This window comes from Plasmodium cynomolgi, chromosome 14 (genome assembly GCF_000321355.1).
Source record: "Plasmodium cynomolgi strain B DNA, chromosome 14, whole genome shotgun sequence".
NCBI classification, from domain to species: Eukaryota; Apicomplexa; class Aconoidasida; order Haemosporida; family Plasmodiidae; genus Plasmodium; species Plasmodium cynomolgi.
In genome coordinates, this window is record NC_020407.1 from 398635 (window position 1) to 421974 (window position 23340).

At 40.5% G+C, this 23340-nt stretch overlaps 5 protein-coding genes across 5 annotated transcripts; 1 reads left to right on the top strand and 4 right to left on the bottom strand.

Annotated features, from left to right (window-relative positions):
• Positions 1-535: 535 nt before the first annotated feature.
• PCYB_141800 (nucleoside triphosphate hydrolase) lies at positions 536-2709 on the bottom strand (the record flags this gene model as incomplete). Its single annotated transcript, XM_004224651.1, has 2 exons — positions 2416-2709; positions 536-2163 (listed from the first exon to the last, which is right to left on the bottom strand). The coding sequence occupies exon 2, from the start codon at positions 2003-2005 to the stop codon at positions 536-538; it is 1470 nt and encodes a 489-aa protein (XP_004224699.1). The 5' UTR covers positions 2006-2163; positions 2416-2709.
• Positions 2710-3748: 1039 nt separating this feature from the next.
• On the bottom strand, positions 3749-7828 carry PCYB_141810 (hypothetical protein; the record flags this gene model as incomplete). Its single annotated transcript, XM_004224652.1, has 2 exons — positions 3749-4684; positions 4790-7828. 2 exons carry the CDS (start codon positions 7826-7828, stop codon positions 3749-3751), a joined length of 3975 nt encoding a protein of 1324 aa, XP_004224700.1.
• An 846-nt stretch (positions 7829-8674) lies between these two features.
• PCYB_141820 (hypothetical protein) lies at positions 8675-10006 on the top strand (the record flags this gene model as incomplete). The annotated part of the gene is made up of 2 exons (XM_004224653.1): positions 8675-8923; positions 9122-10006. The coding sequence occupies 2 exons, from the start codon at positions 8675-8677 to the stop codon at positions 10004-10006; spliced, it is 1134 nt and encodes a 377-aa protein (XP_004224701.1).
• Positions 10007-11689: 1683 nt separating this feature from the next.
• PCYB_141830 (phage integrase domain containing protein) lies at positions 11690-13573 on the bottom strand (the record flags this gene model as incomplete). Its single annotated transcript, XM_004224654.1, has 8 exons — positions 11690-11862; positions 11965-12025; positions 12204-12317; positions 12482-12542; positions 12702-12760; positions 12859-12922; positions 13026-13116; positions 13375-13573. The coding sequence occupies 8 exons, from the start codon at positions 13571-13573 to the stop codon at positions 11690-11692; spliced, it is 822 nt and encodes a 273-aa protein (XP_004224702.1).
• Positions 13574-17668: 4095 nt separating this feature from the next.
• PCYB_141840 (NUDIX hydrolase) lies at positions 17669-21988 on the bottom strand (the record flags this gene model as incomplete). Its single annotated transcript, XM_004224655.1, has 2 exons — positions 17669-21159; positions 21214-21988. The coding sequence occupies 2 exons, from the start codon at positions 21986-21988 to the stop codon at positions 17669-17671; spliced, it is 4266 nt and encodes a 1421-aa protein (XP_004224703.1).
• Between the last annotated feature and the right edge of the window lie 1352 nt (positions 21989-23340).

Genomic DNA, 23340 nt, shown 5'->3' on the forward strand with positions numbered 1-23340 from the left:
TCCAAATTTATATAATAATGATAACAATAATGGTCGCAAAAAACGAATGGTGATACGAAATGACGCCTTGTTCTTATTGCACAAATGGGGTAAACGAATCGAAGAAAAAAGGGGGCGAGGGCGGGTGCACGTAAAAAAAAAAAAATATAATAAATAAACAGATAAATTGGTAACTAAATAAGTAGGTAATTCCTGTGCCGGCGATTGGACAGGAAATGCTCAAACGCAGGACCAAACATCAAATAGGGGGCTAACGAATTGGGAAACTAAACAACGGCGCTCGGGAGCTGGCAGCGACTAAAAAATGAAGGAAGCGCAGCAGTGGGGAAGCAGGAAAGTACTCTAGCACAGGCGTAGACACACAGGGAGGGAGGAAAAACGGTACAAATGCGGGAGAGATTAATAGGGCCAATCCGAGTTGTTTATTATTTTTTATTTCATTTTATTTTATTTTTTTATTTTTATCGCTATGCAAATTAGCACACGTGTGTGGCAAGCGCCGATGCCCCTCTGCCCCCGAACGTAAAAAAAAAAATTAATCAAATGAATAAATTATCCGAAGGACCTTCTCTAGCGAATTATATATGTCTATATTTTCAATATAATTAATTGGCGGGTGCAAACATTTGGTCCTTTCCATTAAATATTTCTGTATGTCATTAATATAGTTAATATTTTTTATATACTTATTTTCTTCCGTCTGCAAATCTACAGATCTGCTTGAAAATCTCCGAATGCTGGTTTCCCTATCATTTATGTATACTAAAAAATAGATAATGCTGTTTGGATATTTTTTGTTTAACTTCTCCATGATTTCTGCGTTTAGATGAACCCCTTCAATGATGATCGATTCGTTACTCCTTATGTGATCGTTAATTATGTCATCGATGTAGGTGAACAGTAATTCGCACTGCTTCACGTAGTTCTCGATGCACCTCCTTCTTAGACGCGTTTCTGCACTCTCGTCTTTCCTCGTTTCTGAGTCACCGTTACCTCCACTACCCCCACCGCTATCAGCACCTATACTGCTACCCCCACGACTCCCGCTAGAACTAGCGCCCCCCTCATCTTCGATACCTTTCACCTTCCACGATTCGTACGTTGAAAACTTAAGATACTTGTCATCCTTCACTTTGTACTTTCTTAAAATTTCCCGTACCACATCTGTCGAAAGAATCCGTCGAATGTTCAAAAAAAGACCCAAAAGGCAACTAAGGGTGCTCTTCCCCCCACCTGAGGTTCCACTCAAAATAATGATAAATTTCTTTTTCCTGAATTTCGAAAGAACCCAATTTTCGCAGTCTGTGTTCGGCATCTGGTTGTACAACTCTGCGCTCAACATTTCGCTGTCCAACTGAGTCTTCAACATTTGGCTACAAAAATCTGTGTTCAGCATTTCACTATACAGTTCTGTATTTAGCAACTCGTTTTCTAACTGACCGTTTATCATTTCGTTATATAGTTCTGTATTCAGTTCGTCTGTATCTTCTTCTGCATTTAGTTGGTCATTATCTGTGTACGCTCGCAGATTATCATTCGATGCTTCTGTATGTAGCTTGTCCGCATCTTCGTCTTCCCTGGTCATTTCCCTTAGTGTGTTTTTCTTCTCATCAGTAAATGTCCAACTGTGCTCCATCTCCGGTTGCGACTTCTTCGAATGCAACTGTTCCATATGCGACTGTTCCATATGCGATTGCCCCAGATGCGACTGTCCCAGATGCGACTCTTCCATATGCGATTGCCCCAGATGCTCCTCGTCGTCGACCTCTTTGCCACCCACAAAGGTGATCCTAAACTTGTCCTTCTTTTTCTTCACCTTAATGTAAATATCGCCTATAAAATAGTACTTTGAGCATATGTACATTTCGTCATCATTCTTTTTATACTCTACTAGTGGAATCCTGTCTCTAAATTTTATCATTTTTCCAACTAGTTCCTTTTTCTCTTCAATATGTTTTCTGATTATATCTTCTATGATTAAATTGTTCGATCCATCTTCGTTCATTTCTTCTAAATTGTATTTTTGCTTAAATATAAGAGTGAGGGGTAGAGGGGCTTCTGTAGGAGAAGGGGGTGTTCTTCTGTGCTGCCTTTCAGAGCTATACCATTCTTGTGATGAGAGTTCGTCCGGGGGGTTATGCTTCTCCTACGTGCAAATTGCGCCTATCACGGGGGAAGGGGGGTAGCACATGCGAAGAAAAAAAGGGACATTCCACAGGGCCCGATGGGACCATGCTGACGGAGGGCAGCGTAGTTGCATATGGGGCAGATCCACAGGGGGCAGATCCACCGGGAGCAGTTCCATACAACGTGCGGGCGTAGAAGATGGCAAGAGATTAGCCGAATAGGTAGAAAAGATGCACAAAGCGGCGTACATAAGTGCGTACGCGTGCCATGCGCATTTTCGTGCTGTACCCTTGCTTTCAAATTCGACTTCGGATTCCTCCCCCAGCGTGAGCTATATATTATAATGTTGACGAAAAAAAAAAATAAACTTAGGAAAAGAAGGGGAAAATTTTTAATTCCCTCCAAACATTTTCTTCGCTTTTTCTACCCCCCTTTTTACTAAGTATGTTCTTATAAATATTTTGCAGGAGCAAAAAGAAATGTACAGGAGGAGCGGTTTGGCGGATTGTCCCCAGCTTCGCGCTTTGCACTTTGGACTAAATGCACGCGTGTAGTTATATACGTGTTTGTACGGATGTTTAGAAATTTACATATTCACTGGGGCACAGCGCTTTTCACATGGCATACTCACTAAACGTGAGGGGGATATGCTACACCAACTGCTCATTTGTCAATCTACAGCTTTCATTTGTGTGCTGACCTACGTGCCCTCTTTTTTCATTCGATCACGCGACTGCTGGCAGACGCATGTACATTCGTGTACGTACGTGTAAAGTATACTTGCACACAAATCTACGCGCAAATGCATGGATCATAACGGAAGGAAAAACTCCAATTTTTTTTTCATGCACATGCAAGCGAGAAATACAAAAAGGGGGAAGAAAAAAACAGGTACGGAAAAAAAAAAAATGTAGTCGTAGAAACACCCCCACCCCATTACCTACTATATATGCGCCTTTTACGCGTTTGTAAATTTACGAAAAAATGAAGAGGAAAATTTACGAATGAAAATAGAAATTCACACGCTGCAACGTTGAAAGGGCATTCCGTTTGTCGTACACCAAAATAACACCGTTTTGCGTGCGCCCCCTTCCAAAAAAAGAAAAAAATATATACGTGTTTGCATGTATGTATTATGTATGCAAGTATAAACTTACCCAATCGTGTAACGCAAAATGACACAGCACAATCACTATAGACGCGCAAACGAAAACAAACGGGAGTGAAAAAAAAAAATCAGCTTTCAAACTGTCGCTAAACTAAATTAAGCGAATTCTCATTTGCACGCCCAACATGAATGGTAAATCCAAAACGTCGCATACGAAAAAATGAAAGAGAAATTCTCCAAAGGAGTAACGACACTTGGATTGCAAGGAAAAAAAAAAAAGTTCTACTGTTCCAAAATGTGTAAAAGTGATCACACAAATGACATCCGTTTGGATACCTGCACTGGTGAAATACCTTTTCGACTTCAAAAATGGGGGGGATCATTTTTTTCTGTTTTTACATACATAGTTTTATGTCCCTTTTTGAGAGACGCTGAGTTGTGCGCGTTTTAAATTTTTTTTTTTTCTGTATGTACATATTTCCTCCCCCTTAACATGTTTCTTTTTTTTTCACCCTATACATTTTCATAATCATAAGATGTCTGCTTCGTGGGGGTAGTCCTGACGCTATCGTCCAAATTAATTTTCAATTTTTTACAAAGAAATTCCACTATTCTACAATTCGAATGCGTATAATATAAGTCCTTATACAGGGCACATTTTTTCTGCAGCAGGAGGATGTATCTCATTTCGTCAAACTTGTATTTATATATAAAAAAAAGCAGGTTCAAAAAGATGGCATTATCGATATATTCTCTGTTTACACACAATTCACGAAATATGTGTTTATTGATAGACATTTCGTGAAAATATCGAACCTTCACAATTGCATAATATATTCGTATGTATCTTCTCAGCGCATCCTTTTTCTTCATCATTTGATTATCCCCATTTAAGTTGCCCTCGTCCGTTGAGCTAGGAGAATTGGAAGCCCCCTTTTGGGTGTCATCCCCCGGTGCACTCGTAACGCTGACACAACGCTGACTTTCCCCTTTTCTCTGCACAGCATTGTTATGTGTTCTACGTCCACGTTGCTCGTTCTGCTGGAAGGGCGTTCCCTCTCCGTGGGCCTCGCGTTGGGAAAAATTACAGTCCAAATTGGAGTCCAAATTGGAGTCCAAACTGGAGTCCAAATTTGCGTCAGAATTGATGTCCAAGTCCAAATTCAGGCATAGCCCCCTTTCCCCCCCCTGCATATCTACCACTTGGGGATCCAAAAAAGGCACCTTTTCAGATGCACACCTTTTGGACAAATTGTCTTCATTCGCCTCCTCGCTGTACTTGTACTGAATATACCTAAACAGAAATATGTTTGTTATTATGTCCACGCTCTGCATGTACTTTGGGTTTTTCTTCCTCGTTCGTAAAGAATTCAATATGAGGAGCAAACTGTCATTCGTCATGTCGTAGTAGGAACAAGGGGAAAGAATTGTTTTTTTTCTTAAAACAAGCTGAACAAGGAGGTTTAGAAAACTCTCGTCAAAGATTATGTCATTATTTACATACCTAGAGTAGCTCTTATTTTTGCACAATATATATGCGATGCGTTTTTTTACCTTATCTTGGTCTCTCCATGTGGTTATGCAATTTTGGTGAATCTTACTTATAAGCATTCTTTTGTCCTCCCCATCTAGATAACTATCATTTTGTGTGCCCCTTGTCCGCTTCGACTGATAGGAGAACTTTTGACTAGCTCCTTCCTCCCCCAATAAGTAATCATGGAAGAAATCGAGATACACGAAATAATCCTTCTTCGTTTCGCGACAAGTTTCTTCACTAATTCGGGAAAAAATCTTTGCAACTACAAGGGAGAGGTACTGAACGTTGAGCCAATTCAACTTAAAAATTATGTTCTGCAACAAAAAAAAGATATTCTTCGAATTAAAGTAGTGAATGTGTAATGCGAACAGGTCCACAGGGGTGTACAAGAAAATGTTGCTCAGGATGTTATAAACATGACTGTCTACGTGGAAGGTGCTTTTCTCAAAGTGGATAGTTGCGTCTTGGACGATATTTCCGTTTTGGTTGACCTGTTCATTTTTTAATCCTCCACTTTTTGGTAACTTCGAGTTGTATTTTTTCTTCTCCAATGGGACCCCCCCATTGTTCCCTTCCCCATTGAGGACATTCCCAAACGTCCGATTCGACTCCCATTTCGAAGTAGCAGTGTGGTTATTGCCACTAATGTAGTTAACTTTCCATTCGGTAAATACATATTTGCTGACTGGACCGGCTTGTGTCTTATTTTCACAACGCAAAGGCTGCTTACACTGTTTCGTTTGAACTGGCAAGGGGGAAGCAACATCCCCCATGCTGCCATCAAAAGAATTATCCCCATTGGATGCGTAGAAGTGGTAATAAAGAGCCTTTTCATGGTTAGCATTTATCACGTTACCTTGTTGGGTGATAAAATCTTCATTTGATTCAAAGGCGCTCTTAAAATACTCGTACATGTGAATTATTTGCAATGCATTCAGCCTGACGTACAGATCAGCCCTCTGCACCTCCTGGATCTGATTCCCCACAACAAAATCGGCAGAGTGATTATTAATTTTGTAGTATACGTATGGGTCGAATTTCTTAAAATCTCTCACCCCGGAAAATAAGCTCTTAAGAAATAGGAATATCCCTTCGTAGTACTTCATTTGGATGTAGAAGTAAAAAAGCTGTAATAAAAATTGCCCGTCGTAGGATCTTAGCTTGTTTTTTTCATTAAACTCTAGTGTTATGAATCTCTTATTCTTTTCATCCCTGTGGATGGAGATCACTTGGGGGTAAGATCCATGGTGGGGTTCCTCTTGGAATTTGTCTAATGCGTTCCCCACTTCTTCTAACTCATGAGGTGAGTACTTCACAGTAAAGAAGTCAAAGTACACCAAAGAAATGTCGCAAAGGTATTTGCTTACACTATAATTTTTGTACTCATTGAGTAGATTTAAGAATTGTTTCCCTTCCAAAGTTAGCAAATCCGTTTGTATCTTTTTCTGTAATATGGTATCGATAAACACGTCAAAATAGTTGTGCTTCTCTAGCAGTAATTTTATGTACAGAAAAATCATTATGTTAGTTCGTTTATAAAAAGGTACATAATAGTGACACATACTTAACAGTATTTTTTTATTTAGCAAAAGAACGTTCGGGAAGTTATTTATTTGAAAATAATACAAATTGGATAAAATACGACACATGTCACTATCATTTTGACTCATAAAAATTTTTAAGTTGTTCAGCAGATATTCATACAAAACGGTTAGCATGTCTTGCTTGAAGTATTTATTGTATATGAGTACCTCCATGAGGATATCCAATTTGCTCATACTTATCTCTTCTAGATCCTTCTCATTATAATACTCGTAAATATAATCTACGTAATTATTTTCCACAATGTATTTATTGTGTACTGATCCGTAGGTACTGTTTATGTCTTCTGCACACAGGTTGTAACTTAGATCTATGTCGGTCATGGGGGGGTAGTAACTCGATGTGACTTCTCCCCTTTTTTCATCCTTCACATGTGACATAAGGTGAGGGTTCCCCTCTTTTGCGTCACCCCAGATGCATGCACCAGGTGAGTAATCCCTCTGTTGGAGATTCTCCTCATCAATAATGTGCTGAATCTTTCTCTTTAAAAAAAACGGGTCAACACACTTTTTCCCCCTTTCTACCCCTCCTGGAGGAAGGAAGCCCAATTTGAGGACAATCTGATCGTGGAAATACTCCATAAGAGAAGTATTCGAATAGTTCAGCTTCCTCAAATTGTTCAAAAGAAAAATGATAACATTGATATCGAAATGTAGATGATTGGAAATGATATAATTTGCCAAACGATCTAACGTCTTCTCATTCTTACAGTTTAAATAAAATAGGGACGTGAAAATGCTCAAAATGTTATCTGCATTTAGCATCTTTTCATTGTCCAAAATATTTATTAGTAAGCAATTTATGAATGTTTTATTTACTCTGTTGAAATAGGCATAAATGTAGAGGGTTAAATTTAGCTGGGAAAATTTAAACTTGTCCTTCTTCACAAATATAAGCCTTTCCAGCAATTGCAAAAATTTCTCGTTTCGATACTTTAGCTTGTACAGACTAATCAGAACAGTAATGATGCTATTTGGAGTTATCGCATTTTCGTCCTCGTCACAATTATCCATGTCGTAAAAGCTGTCTTCACAGTGGACTCCTCCATTCGACGGGCTTAAACTACTCAAGTGGTTCAAATGGCTCAAATGGTTTGAATGGCTCAACTGACTCAATTGACTCACGTTGTTTAAATAATTCGTTACGTACACCCCCATAGAATTCACAATTTTTCTCACCAAGTGAATATTTTGCAGCCTCACATTGCTGACGCTCTTTATCGTGTCGACAAGCTCTCTAAACGTCTGGTAATGTATTGGCGTTTTAATAAATTTTGTTACGTTAAGGCTATTTATGTTGATATATTTATTCAGGGAAAAATCTACGTATATATTTTTGAGTTTGTTTTTTTTGACGGTGCAGCTTCTTGCCTTGGTAATTTCCTCTGCCTTGCTGATATATGGCCTTTTGTTCAAATGTGCAAAGAGAAGTTTGCCCTTTTTGCCTTTATCCATTGTTCGTGCTGCGCTTGGGTCTCCGGGTTGTGTCCTTTTTAGTAGCCCGCATGGAACTCTCATCTGGTGCAAAAAAAAAAAAAAAAAAAAGGACACATCCACGCACACTGGTGGGCCCACTTCCGAGGTTGCCTACTTTGCCTTCACATTTTTGAGGCCACGTAAAAGGGGGGGCTTAGCACGTACATATGCGTATATGTATATGTATACGTATAGGTATGCGCATATGCATACGCACATGTATACGAATATGTACGTGTATCTTCTCGGAAACCCCTTGGCGCTTCACCCTTCACGCATTATTCGTGAAATTTCCCCACTTTTTCTGCTTTTCAATTTTTCCAGTTTGTTCAATTATTTCGAAAAGCATAACCCCTCGTCGGCCCCTTCGCGCAGATCGTATGCAGTTTGCAATTCATGAGGCCAGCCTGTCGAGTACTCGGCCATCTGCATGTACATTAACGCATGTAATGGTCACTTCCCATTTTGGCATGTATGCGGGTAAGGGCAAATCGTGCTGAATGACCCACGAACCCCCCCATGTGGTGAAAGTAGTGTATATTAACACTTGTAACATATGCGTTTTTTTTTTTTTTCTCTCCTGCAGAGTAGCGGTTCCCCGACTAATTCACACTGTTATAGTGGAAAAAGTTGTGGGCCCACCCCTCACGCATGCGTAGGGGCACCAACAGGTTTGCACAAACATACGAGATCACCGCTCCGGATTAAATGTGCAAATAGTACACTTCCCAGGTAGATGATCCCCAAGTGCTCAAATTTGGATAGAACCTTTTCCCAACCACTGTAACAAAAAAAGAACGCCCTTTTTTTCTTTTTACCCCTAAAATGAATCCCCTAAACGATGACAAGTTGGAAAAGATTTCGAACAATGAATTAATTAGAAGGATCATGGAGCTGCAGAATTCGTTGATAGTTATCTCTGACCATATGGAGTTACTAAAAAACAAAAATAGAATATTAGATGAAGAGAATGAGAAATTAGAAAATCACATAAGAGACATTGTGAATAATGTGAAAACAGAATTTACACAAAAGTTTGACAAAAAAAGGTCACCTGCGTTGACTTATGCTCCGGTTATACATGAGGAGGATGCAGCAACCGAAACTTCCAACGGTTGTTACAACGAACGGAGTGTTCAACGTGAACCATGCGAAGGGCAAACATATGCAACCCATGACTCGATTACACCTGTCCCTACAGATGCCGCTTCACCGAGTAGAACTACACCATACGGAGATTCCTCACTAATTGCACACACCACCAATGCGCAGTCGGGGCAAAATTTGAATCTTCTAAAAGAACACACAAAAAGTAATATATATAATTTACTTATGGAGACAGAAAAGTTAAATTCCATTTTTAACATTGCATCGAATGTCCTCAACACGTCATTTTTCAGCATATCAAAAGAACAGGATGGTAAGAGAAAGGGGAGTCAATGTGTCCAAGTATGTCAGGGTGTAGACCCAAGAGAGTTAGATATGCATACACAAAGGGGGCGTTCCAAAATTTGCAAACTGGAGAGTAAACAAATGGAAGGAATTTCAGAGACGAAGAATTATATGAACTGCCCAGGTGGAGATGTTCCTCAAGGGGGTGTGGAAGTAAAGGGAGGCGAGGAAGTAAAGGGAGGCGAGGAAGTAAAGGGAGGCGAAGAAGTAAAGGGAGGAGAGGAAGTAAAGGGAGATGTGGAAGTAAAGGGAGGCGAGGAAGTAAAGGGAGGCGAAGAAGTAAAGGGAGGAGAGGAAGTAAAGGGAGGCGAGGAAGTAAAGGGAGGCGAGGAAGGAACGGGAGGCGCGGAAGGAAACGAGAATAGAGATATAATGGACAGGGTGGAAATAATGGAGGACGCAGAAATAAAGGAGGAAGTTGACGCAAAAGAGGACGCTTCTATAATGCTGGAAGTGCTCAGTGTGGAGGAACGCCCCAATGGGTCGGATACCAAAAGGGTGGAAGACCAAATACCCAGCGAGGGGGGATACAGTCACGAAGATAAAATTAGCACCCCGCTGGATTCACACCAAATGGAAGAAAATATAAATGGGGAAAAGGACAAAAACGATGGGGACGATGAGGCAAATCAAAGCACACCTGACGAGAGGGGTACCATTAAAAGGGAAAGTCAAAATGCTATACATAGTAATAAAAATGACTAGCTAGAAGTTGCCAAAATGAATCGACACAACATGCAGTTTTGATTCATAGAGGCGTACGAATGGTTGAATTTTTAACAAAGGGGGAAAACAGCTTTCGCGCAGTTGCGTTCGAAGGGGGGCTTCCCGAGCTGGTATGCCGGTATGGGCCAAGCAGGGCAGGTAAGGGGCACACAAAAAAGGGGCACAGAAAAGAAGAATAAAATGCAGGGTGCCACAATGTAGCGCACGTTGGTCTAACTCACAAGGGCATGGCTTGCGTCCGCCTGGCACAGCATGGAAAGCCAACAAAATGCTGCACATCAGGAAATGCATGCGAAAAAAAATTACTGTTAATCAAAAAAGGGGGGGGGGGGAAACACAAATGGAAAAAGACAAAGCAGAAAAAACAAAGCAGAAAAAACAAAGCAGAAAAAACAAAGCAGAAAAAACAAAGTAGAAAACACAAGGGGAAAAACCCAAAAGAGCAAATATGCCCATCTTCTGCGCAACCTTTAGCCGCGCGAAAGAGAACGGATTCACAAAAAAATGGCGCTTCATTTGTTCATCCGATACATGCGAACACACATGTTCGTGTGTATGTGCAAGTCGAACAAAACAAATTCGAGATGCTATTTAATTATGCTTGCTCGACACGAAGGAGGTCACATCAGACACTCCCCTATATTTTGAAGTTATCCAAGCCGTCCCTAATTATGTTGTTTCCTGCCTTCGTGTAAGTATCCAGTAACATTTTTGAAGAGGAATGTCTCATAATTGCCTGAAAAGAAATAATTTGAAATAGTGCCGTTGAGCACACATATGGAGATGTGCCAAAAAAAAAAAATAAAAATAAAAATTCCATTCCGGTAAAGTACACATATATGTACAGTGGAACAATACTTAAAGGGAGAAGACAGAATGACATACTTGCGCCACTGGAAGAGGGACAGGCGGGTTTGACGTTGCAGCTATTGTTGCAAAGGAGTGTCTACAGAAAGGGGGGCAAAAAATTGCGTCAATGCATTTTAAATATTTCGACATTTTTGTTCAATATGGGCAAAACAATGGAGACTGTTTTTTTTAACCTTAACAGGTACGGAAATATTCTTCTCTTTTTTCCGTCTTCGCTGATTTCGAGTCCAGCCCTGAGGATCAAATTCAACACACGGTTCTTTCGTTGAATGCACACACGCACAGGGACAGAGCGCATCGCATTCTGTTATATCCGCGGTGCGTTATTTCCATACCGTTTGGCTGCGCCCTTCAGCGCTGTTTTGAACGTTTCTGCAAAAGTGGAAGTGTGGAAATGTGGAAATGCCGAAGTGTGCCCCAGTGGCGAATCAACAAATGAGCAAGTGCCGCTCGTTACATAAGCATCACGCACGTATGGAGAATTGGGCGAAAAAATATTACTTTCCTTTTTTGCTAAGTTGCATATTTTTCTCTTTTTTCTTTTTTTTTTTTTTTTGTCAAATTGATCCCTTTTAAAGAGAACTTACTTAGTGGAGTCTTCGTGTTGGTGTAATTAAACTTATTTTTGATGGTCTCCGAATAAAAGCACAGCCCCTTCATAGGCTTCTTCTCTATCTCCCACCTGTCGCATGGGGTAGAGTAATTAAGTGTGCATTCGAGAAAGTAAAGATGAGGCATATCACTTGCGCAATAATACGAATGCACGCACTGCTGGGCTCACTACTGGACGCACTACTGTACGACGTAGTTGTACCATTTCACCAATTCGTTGTAGGCAAAATTCGTCATGGGGATGGCCGTGTTGCTATACTTTGTCTTTTGGCCTTTAATGAAAATTTCTTTCTTTTCAAAATTGATGTCTTCCCAAAGAATGCGCAGGACCTCGGACGGACGCAACCCTATGCCTTTGTAAATTTGGGGAAACCATATGGGAGTTTAAAAAAATATATCGAATTTTTTGTTGGTACGAGTCTTTTACAAACTAGTGAGGCTTTACGCGCCAGTACCTATACTCAGGGCGAAGATGGCTCTGTGCATGTCGCCGCTGTTCATCAGCAACAGTTCTATCTGCGCAGGGGGGAGGAAATTAAATTTAAGGAAAGGAAGCGAAGGGGAGTGAATGGGCCTATAGGGGACATGCGTGGGTGACCTTTTACAAACACTCAATCAATGGCCTTTCTCTTTTCACTTCGTTTCGCTACATTTCGTGTTATTTTTACGAAGCTATGACACCCTCTCGACATACCTCCTTGGGAGATAAAGGGGTAATCTTCCTCCTCGGAATTGTGCTATTCTTAATTTTACGAAAATTATGCACGCTCTTTAGGTAGTCCCGGTATAAGGCATATTTCAGTGATTGCTGTGTGTTTGGGTGTTTGGGGGGGGTAAGCGAAATGGAGAGTTAAATTGGGACTGCTCCTTTAAAGGTAGATATTTAAGCACAAAAAAAAGGGGGGGGGAAAGAGGCAACGAAATTAAATTTCCACTTTATGATGTCGCCGGGTGTGTGTAATTGCGCCCCACCTGATACGTGGACTGGTACAGGGCCATCGTCCTCGGTGAGCAGTTCTTCGACTTTAAGTACCTGAAAAGGGGGTGCAGATAAAAGTGGAAAAAAAAAAGGAAAAAAAAGGTGATAAAGTGCGGCAAAGGTGCAGAGCAGATCGGAAAAGATGCCACAAAAACACCTTCCAACGGTGCCCCTCCATTCACATCTGCACTCATCTGAGATGCAAAAGCGTACTTCAAAAATCCTTCCCAGTTGTTGGGACCCAATTCGTGCAGTTCATATTTGCCTAATTTCTTCGCAAAAAAAAAAAAATTGGGAAGTTTGTCCAAAATGGTAAAATGAAAAATGTGAATAAACACAACATCCGTTTCCATGTCGAATATGTCTTTACCGGCAGTATGTCGTTCCAGAATCCCTTCTCCACGCGGTACGTGTTGTCACTTACTTCCTCCTTCCTGCACATAAATGGGAGAAATGAAAAGGTTAGCGATTCACAGCTGGTCTCCTCACATGGGGACTCTTCCCATATATTTTCATGTAAACAGTCTAGATGCTCACCTGAGAGGCAAGTAGATATCCTCTATGTACTTTTTCAATTTAATTTTCTCTACCGATACGTTTGTGCCGCAGTGGGCGCAAAACTTTACTCCTGAGAATAGGATCAAAGGGAAGGCAGGAGGGGGAGAGTAAATGAACAACGGGCATCAGCTCCGCTTGGTAATACGTACTCGCATGCAGATAGGGTTGCGTGCATATGTGTTTATAGACAGTGTCATTATTCCTACTTGGCTTTAATATCTTATTGCACGTTCTACACTTAGCCGCATTCGTCGTTTTTTTTTCCTTTTCCTTTTTTTTAATTTCCCGGCCTTGACGTTCTTCCCCCCAGTGGTGACTTTCTTCGCACTGCGGGGTGCCAACTTGCCGTCGCTGGTGTCTGCCTCGTCCGCTTCGTCCGTTTCTTCCGCTTCGTCCGTTTCTTCCGCTTCGTCCGATTCTTCCGCTTCGTCCGTTTCTTCCGCTTCGTCCGTTTCTTCCGCCTCGTCCGCTTCCTCCTCATCGTGGCCCTTCAAGCAGACGCCCTTCCTTCTCACAGACAAGCCCATGCTGTTAGGACATTTCTTACCGATGTGTGCCAAGTTGCCACCATTTCTAAATGCAGTGAGATGAAAAATGTGTACCTTGTTGATAAAAAAACTCGTAGCCTTTTCCATACATTTCAAGATGAAGAAGAAGCAGAGAGCTTTTGCTATATGATGCATGGTTTAGTTTCCCTTTTTTTTTTTTCCAAAATTTCGATTGGAAGAGAATCGCATGATGCGAATTAGGCAGCCACATGAAAGTGGCGTTTTTCCCTTATCCCTTTTCGTTTACTATCACGTTTTCCCTTCGCTTATTTTTTCGCATATTTTTTCTCGTATTTTTTGTCATACTTTTTATCGTACTTTTTCATGCATCATTTCACACATTTCCCCTTTTTGGCGGTACAGTTTCGCGGCTCCTATGGGGGACTCGCTAAAAGGAGCTCGCTTCGCCCATGTGCTTCTCATTTAGGTACTTCTTAAAATGTACCCTCAACTGAGCTTCTGTCACACAAGTAAAACAGTCGCAAAAAGAAAAAAAAAAGGAGGGAAATTACCGATACAAGGTTGATTCTTTTTCTTTTTTTAAAAATAACTCCCCCAGGGGGGGAATGAACCTTCCCTTAAAACATGTGCGGCATATATTCTCCAAAAATGTCGCAAGGAAAATGAAGAAATACAAAATTGAAAATGTAAAAAATAAGCGAGACACAAATGGCACAGGAGTAATTTTCCCTTCGAAATGAGGAGTTACAAATGGAAAATGACTTAAGGGAAAAATTGCTCCCCAGCGTTTGTTCCCAAATGACTACCCCCCATAACACTTTTAGGTAGTTATCATCCTCCCCATTTTGTCTTTTTTTTTTTTTGTCAAAATTTGCAACTGACATAGAAGTGACCTCCTTTTGTGCCGAAAGAATTACGCTAAACGAAATGACAACGGAGGGAAGGATGAGGGCCGCCTAGCACTTACATATTTTATGGGTATTCCAACGGATGAACTTTACATACAACACAAACGTATAATGCAAACATTTAAAAGGGGATGTTTCTTCCCTTTTCCATGAGCTTTACACCATTGTGCGCGTTCGCTTAGATAGCTGCATTGTAATATTATTCTATTTATAGCTTTTAAAAGAATGCAGTGACAAAATGGGATAATCCCTAGACAGAACAGCGTCAATAAGTGCACTGCACATGTGCTGAGCTTGGCTTCCTAGGATGGCCTTTTCATTTTTTCACAGTTCCGTTGCGCCAGCGACTTGAATTGCTCCTTAACTTTGACTTAAACGGGGGGAGGGGAGACACAAAATGGGGTAAGTTTCGTAACCGTTTTAAATAGGCACTTCTGTATATGTATTCACGCAAAGGCAGAGGCACACCAGGATGCATACACAAAGGGACCTCTAAAAATGTCGGCGAGTGTGTTTATGGATGAAATGGGGATACGTGGACGAAAAATGAATGAAAAATTACCACAGAAGGGGGAACAATGGAAAGAAAAAAAAACATCTTACAACGCCACAATGAAATTATATAACATCGAGACAACTTCAGCACAACTTCGGCACAACTCCGGCACAACTTCGGTACAACTCCGGCACAACTCCGGCACAACTCCGGCACATCTTTCACATATACGCTTTCAAACCTGACGTGAGGTCGCATCACGGGATTTTCCTCTCCTGTGCGGACTGCAGCTTCCACTTTTTAATTTTAGCTTAGTAAAAATAACAACTGTAAATAACGCGGGTATATGTGTAGGGTAAAATTATTACCATATGTTCTGACCTCCTCAGTTTGGTATAAATATTGATGCCTTCCCGTCCGTTACTACACAGATGATGTGTCTCCTTCTCCTTGTTTCACTCAAAAGGTGGACAGAAAAAAAAGTGCGCAATTTTGTAAATGCCCTTTTTTTATGGATAAGCCGAATATGCGTGTACGCCATACTACCCATCACGATAGCATGTACCTTCCGGGGGTCGGTTCTTCACTAGTTCATTCCTGTCGAGGGGTGAACTTTCCCGATTAAACAAACAAACAAACAGAACAGAACAAGTAGCGACATATATGTAAGCACATGTGCATATATGGCCAATCCGTTCGCTTCATGTTGTTTTGTACTGTATCGCGTTGCTCAGCTCGTCGTATCGGCATCCACCTGGCTTATCTTTTTCTTTAAAAAAAAAGCTGCACAGAGCGAGGCACGCCGCTAAAAGCTCCACGCCCGCTAAGGCAGGTCTTAGCAAATTCGAAGGGGCACGTAAAAGGGCAATAGTGCGCAGCATGCAAACAGACGATCGCGCAACAGGGACACGCAAAGGTAACGCGCAACGATCACGCACAACGATCACGCACAACATTACACCCGTTGTGCACTTAAAAAATTAGGCGAAAAAAAAAAATAAATATAAACAAGTAAATTAGTAAAATAAAAGCACACATATACATATGTGCGCACACGCGCCGCCTTCTTCCCTTGGAGTCCCACCCCTCGACTGGGTTCTCAATTTTAAATGCACACTTTAATCATGCGTAAGTTTTAAACTGTGTGATTTTTCTCCTTTCTATGGACTGTTTACAACATATTAGGCAAATACAAAGATTTAAAAAACATTAAAAAAAAAAAAATTGAAAGCTTTTTTAAATGGCGCACATGTATGCATATAGACACGTACACGCATGCGCATTCGCACACATGCATACATGAGGCTGCTTTTCCTTTTAAAGATGTGGCATTTGCAACAGGTGCTCAGTACGTAACAACAAAATACACGCATGTAAAACAATAGCTTAACAATTACCGTCATAATAAACTATGAACATATAAATAAGCGCGATGTACACGCACGCGCAGGCATGGACACTGGCACTCGCATTGGTACACTCATTGTCACACGAATAGGCACACGAATAGACACACTCATTGGCACACGCGCGGGAACAGCAGGACACATACGTGTACGCATAAACGTGGTAACAGCCCGTGGCAGTAACTAAACCTCGTAACGGCTTTAAAATACGACTGCTGGCGCGCGTGCATTCTTAAGGCGCGCAGATGTGACATGGGGCTAACATGCTAAAAAATGGCTACACTGCATAAGCGGCATAAGCTGCGTAAGCGGCACAAACGGCATACAAGCGATTACGTAGGCGTGCACACCCCACTCACAAATTTTGATACGCGCCATGGGGTAAAAAAAATTGGCGATAAACTGGGAAAACTAAAAAACGGTAAACAAGCAATTAACGATAACAGTGATACACACATATATATATATGTACAGATGTACATGTATATGCACATGCGCGCGTGTGAAGCCCGCGTTTTTAATTAAGTAAAAAAGCTGCAACTCGAATTCATCGCACTCGCTAAAATCATAACGTCGAAAGGCACATTAACGAAATGACAACAACGCATCATTGCTTATTAATAAGTGAGAACATAAAACATCAAAAAAAAAAAAAAAAAAATTAATAAGTTTTACATTATTATCGTTATTAACACAACTACGGTGTCGTTAAAAATGAAAAATTTAGCATGCACACAACGGCAACTCGTATTGGCCCACAGCTCCATGGTGGCATAACACAAGCAAAGCAACATTGAAAATAACATGCCAAATCCGTTTCGAAAAAAAAAAAAAGAAGAAAAAAAGGTATCTACAATTAGCCCACCCCACATAATGTTATACTAACGCAACTCTTTATCTCCACGATGATGCTCAAACAAATGGTCCGTCCCGCGCATTCAGACTTGTGAAAAAATACGTGTTCCTGTAAACTTCCCCCCACCTGCTGAAGTGCTGGCATCTTCCCCTTTAGCCTGCTGCATCGTTCCGTTCGAACGTCTGGGCCTTTACTTTAATTTGGAGTTCTTCTACCCCCCCAATCACCACCACTACAGTTAAAACTGCATCTGTGATTGAAACTACTACTACGATTAATACTTCTACTACGATTACTACTTCTACAACGTCTACTACCATTATTACTTCTTCTACTTCTACTACTTCTACAACTTCTACCACGACCACCATGCGATGTGATCACTTTTACCGCTTCCCCCCACCGATGCTGTACTAGCATGACTGCACCTGCCCCCACGCGCGCATCTCACTCGAAGGGGTTGTAACTGTTCAAATGCTTCGACAGCTTTTCCATCATCTCCATCTCGTTAAAGTTTGACTCCTCCTGTGCGTCGCGCCTACCAGCGCCATCATAAGTAAGATGCTCCGCGCTCATTCTGTTTCGGTTTTTCTGCATGTTTAAATTATCCTTTGGAATGACATTTCTGTAATTATCGTGCCTTTCCCTATTATTGATGGAATTTTTCTTGTCTCCCGTGGAAGAACGCGCCGAGTTAACCTTTTTAGTAAAAGCATGATTACCAGCCTCATTGCTGTAAAATTTGGACAGTATCTCCTTTTCACTTAACGGTTTCGCATTACTCCCTGATAGGACACTAGCCCGGCTGGCATTATTACGATTGTTATTGGTTAAATTGGGATCGCTTTCCACACCCGATTTTCCCGTTCCCTTAATTAAATTTAGCAAGTACTTCCCAGGCTCATTGGAATGGCTACTGCTGTTATTGCTGCCTTGGCTAGCCTTTTTCGAAGCAGCAATTCCCATTTCATTAATTTGATAAAGACCCATTCTTCCTTCACCATCTAAATGGGAATATTCCCTTTTATCAATCACTTCCCTATTTACACTCAAACCACCTTGGATTAACATATTATTTTTTCCATTAGAGCTTCCCCCCAAGGAGCTACGACTTTGTACACTTCTATATTCATGAATACCTTCACCACTCATTCCGTCATTTGTTAGCCCCAAAATGCTCTCATTCAAATATTCCCCTACGTTCGATTTGTTAGCATAGTTGTTATTATCCTTCCCTGTCTTCATATAACTGACATCATAACATGCATTTCTATTTTTATAATTTACGTCCCCAGATATTATATTCATTTTGTTGTTTCGATTAGTTGCATTTAGCATGTATTCATTCGAAACAGGTGTATTCCCACTACTGTTCATCTGTGGTTCTGTTTTGTAATTCTTGTCAGCACTCATGTTAGTGTATCCAATGGAACGGTTATGCAAATCGACAAAATTGTTTACTTCCTTTTGGTTCGCACTTCCTCTCTGCATGACGCCATAGCCTTCCTTCAGCTTATACTTCCTTAGCATTTCGTTTCGGATTACGTCTACGCTTACATTGCTTCTTCTTTCCTCCATGGGGCTCACTGCTTGGTTGAAATTGACACTTGGATTTTTGCCTGCTCGGTTTTTGCTTACATGATTTTTGCTTACATGATTTTTGCTTACATGATTTTTGCCTGCTCCATTTGTGCCATTCGCTGTACTCACGCTGTTCATTCCGCTCACACCGTTGATGCCGTTTAAGAGGTGAGCGTGGCTACTGTCATGGATGTCCACCTGGCTCGTCGTCCTTGGATCCGCGTCGCCATTCCGCTCGTGATGAACATAACAGCCATTGATAAAATTCACACTTGCGTTGCTGCTTTTCACTAAACCTATTTCCCTGCTACTGTCGCTCATATTACTGCTAACACAACTAACGCTTTTCTTCGAACTTTTATCATTCAGTAGTAGGGGGTTACCACTCTGTGTCATCTTCATTCTCCTCGCCAACAAGGCGTTCACGTTTATGTACGCATTCGGATTAAGGCTGTGGATTGGGTTCCCCTTCCCCTCATTGTTCTGGAACTCCCCCTTCGACCTCGACACAAGGTTATTCTCATTCCTGTCATTATTATTGCTACTACTACTTCCGTATATTCCCCTCCCAAGAACAGGGCTACCCCCCTCCGCGGGACCACTAATCTTAATGTTGTAGCCACCTCCCTGCTTGTTACTGCTACCAACAAGGTGGGGATTAATACCCTCCTTAACCTTGGCGCTCTTGTTATACCTACTAATTTTTTCTTCCTTATAAACTAGCGGGGTTGTGTATTCCTCTATATTGTACGTCGAATGAATGCCAAATTTTTCCTCATTCAATTTGAACATATCTTCCGCGCTCCATCCGTTGGTGTGGTTCTCGCCAAAGGTTTTATCATTACACGCGTCTAGCGTTTTATTCTTCGTGGGTACGTAATACACAGAGGCATCATCTAAAGAATGATAGGGATTTTTCAAACTTAATTTTTTATATCGATTTTGTATCTCCTTTTTATCACAATTAAATTTGTCCTTATTGCCATACACTTGCAGGTGGAAATTTTTTCTCTTGTCCATGTCTTGATCGTCAAAGCTTCTCAATCCTACCTCCTTCAATCGTAGGGCTGATAAATGTCCTCCCATTCGCATCTTATTCAAGCTGTAGCGATACCCCTTCGCTCCTGCAGGATCATTTTCTCCGTAATGCTTCCCATAATTATTACCATGCGCATTGGAAGTTTTCTTGTACGCACTGCTGCTGCTCGGCCCATGATAGGCCATATTATTATTATAATTATTTTTGCTATTATTATAATTGTTGTTGTTATTATAATTGTTGTTATTACTGCTACCATTGCCGCTGCCACTGCTATTTATACTGACGCTGTTTTTCTTATTCTCGCTATGGTTAACCATGAGGCTGTTCTGTTTGGGGGGGATTTTTACTGCACTACTGTTAACTTCGCTTACGGCGGACGGGTAACTCTCCACTGCATGCAGATCCTTATGCGCGACATTTCCGCGACTATCATTTTTTTTCACCTCTTTACTCATCTTTTTGGTGCAACTGCTGTTGGTGCTGATCGTGTTGTACGTACCGCTCATCGCGTTATTTTTGTAATTATTTCCCACATCGCTGCTATAGTTGTTCTCATTCAGTACTTCTCCTAAAATGGCTGGATCTGGATAGTGCGCCGAACTGCTTAATAATATATCTTTCCTCCTTAACGGAACGATGGCGTCGTCTACATGCTCATACACTTTTTTATTTCCCATGAGTTCTTTCTCCATCCTACTATACGTACTTTCTTCAACATACGCGCCTTCCTCCAGCATGGGGTCCAAAGAATGCCTCGAATCGTTACAGTTCATGTCATCGTATAATGGTAAACCTTGGCCGACAGTTCCTTCGCCTCTTATAGAAACCATTTCCTGGTTGTAATAATTTGTGCTATTCTGTTTCGTATTCGGTCCGAGGCTCCTTTTGTCCATCTTTCTATTGCTAACACTGCTGGAGGTGCTGCTGTTCTTAACACCCTCCTCATTGGTAAAGCTCCCCCTATTTTTATCTACTCCTGGGACCTTAATAGCGCTGTTATAATTAGCATACGATGTACTGATCTGCTTGGAGACCATCTCTTCGTCCACATCCTTCGGCAGTAACTTGTCATTCTCATTCACATTCTCATTCAAGTTTTCATCGTCGTATTCTTCCAAATCGTCATCGCTTTTGAACAAACCGATATTTATTATCTCCTTCGAGTTCAAATTAACCGTTTGAAGCTTTTTAATAACAGCCTCGTCAACTCCACTTATTTGATATTTATACGCTTGGATGCTGCCTGATATGAAGGAGTTTCCTCCTTTCAAATCCTTTGCATGCACAGATCTTCTTAAAACTTCGATCCATTTGACTAAATTGGGAATAAACGGACCAACGAACCATTCGTTAATGCGCTCCTTCTTACTTTCAAACAGGATACTTTTTTTATTTTTTAAATTTATATGTTCCAAAAGTTTTTCTATTTCAAACCATCGAATGGCTCCAATTTCTTTTCTCGTTTTTGGCTGAAATTTCGTGTCTTCCTTTACCCCTGGTATTATGAACAATTTGATGGGCTGGTCTTCTATATGCGTTTCGATAAAAACCTGCTCGTCGATGTATGGGAATATGTCAATTCCTATTTCTTCATAAATTTCTCTGCATGCACAAACAGAGTCTTCTTCCAATTCGTCGACCTTCCCCTTTGGAAAGGACCAGCTATCCGTGCTCCAACCCTTTACCAATAGACATTTTTTTAAATTATGATTTAAAAGAATTGCACCTCTCAGCGGTATAGTTCTGCAATATCTTCTCCAATTTAGGGAGAACTTCTCATGAGCTGACGGTGGGACATATTTTTTTAATATTGGACAATCATCACATATTAAATAGCCAAACGTTTTTAAACTTAATTTTGGTAACTTGTCTGGGTATTTTTCCTGCCACATATCATCGTACCACCAGTATGCCTCTTGAATTTGAAAGTACAAGTGCACATGATCCTTCAGTAGGAATTCTGGAAGTAAAGCTATGAACCTTCCATAACAATCTAACAAAGCATCATCCAACAATTTTTTGTCCTTAGCTAACTGCTTAATTCTGTGTGCACTAAAAATTTTCTTACATTTTGTATTGTTGTTCACATATTTGTTTTGCGAATGTTTCTGTGGTTTGTTTTTGGCGCCTTTTATTAAATTCATTTTGTCGTTCAAAAGATGATAAATGTATGTTACAATAAACACAAAAAAAACATGATTCTATTTAGAAATGTTCAAAAATGGGGCGGCACGCAAATTATTACATGTATGCAGAACTCCGAATAGGTTCGTAGAAATGCATATGAGTGTGTCACCTGCTTATAAATACGCGTAAAGGGGTGTACATTCGTATAAATGGATAAGGAGGGAGGGAAGCAAAATTTAAATTGCATACACACGTAAATCGTCTTATATTTCCCCCCCCCAAAAAAAAGCCAAATCAGCTAAAACAGCTAAATCAGCTAAAACAGCTAAAATGGCTAAAACAGTTAAAAAGGCTAAAACAGCTAAAATGGCTAAAATAGCTAAAAATGCTAAAATAGCTAAAAAAGCTAAAAGGCGCTAAAAAAAATGTGAAAAAAAAAAAATTATTAACAAATCAGCAAAAATGGGATATAATGATAAAAAAAATATTAACAAATCATCCAAAAAAAAAAAAAAAAAGCTGAAAGGACTAACTACATATATTGCACATTTTGTAAATTAAGGATACTTCGCTTGTATAAAAAATTAACACATGCACATGTACGCGTATGCATACGTACGTGCTTTTACGTTTACACGCTCTTGTACATGTACGCGCTTAACTAGTTAAATGTTTCACTTGCTTTGACTACTCTACTCTACTACACTAGTAAGGGCACATTTAAAAAAGGAAAAATGAGCAACAATATTAAATACACACAGAGTAATGGTGATAAACAAAGTGGGGTTAATATAGCGAAACAAACAAAACGGCGTTGGTAGATTTGCTTATTTGAAAATGTAACTTGGGGGGATGGGTCTTTTAAATTTCTCTACATGTAAGCGCGTTTCTTTACACATGGGCGTCTGCTCGGGCTTACTCGCGTATTGTACGTAGTAGCACTACATATACATGCATAAATGGGCGTGTGATGGGTACGCTTAAGAACGCGAGCGAATAATGCAAAACGGGTAAATAAAAAATTAAATGTAAAATTAAATGTAAAACTAAATGTAAAATTAAGTGTAAATTTAGTGTAAAACTTGGTGTGGCATTTTGTGTAAACTTTAGTGTAAAAATAAATGGGAACGTAAAAAACAAGGGACGGCACGCAAATGCCCTTCAAATTTACGCCAACGCGTGAAATGTCCTGTGTCACTCATGAATATATGTGAAGCTTTTTTTTGAAGCGCGAAAAGAACAGTTAAAAAGACTTTATTGTTCCTTATTTTGCTTGCGCTGCCTTTCGCATTTCTTTCCTTTCTTCCCTTTTCTGCGTATACCAATCAGGAAAACGATACCTTTTCGTGTTAGTAAACGAGAAAATTGG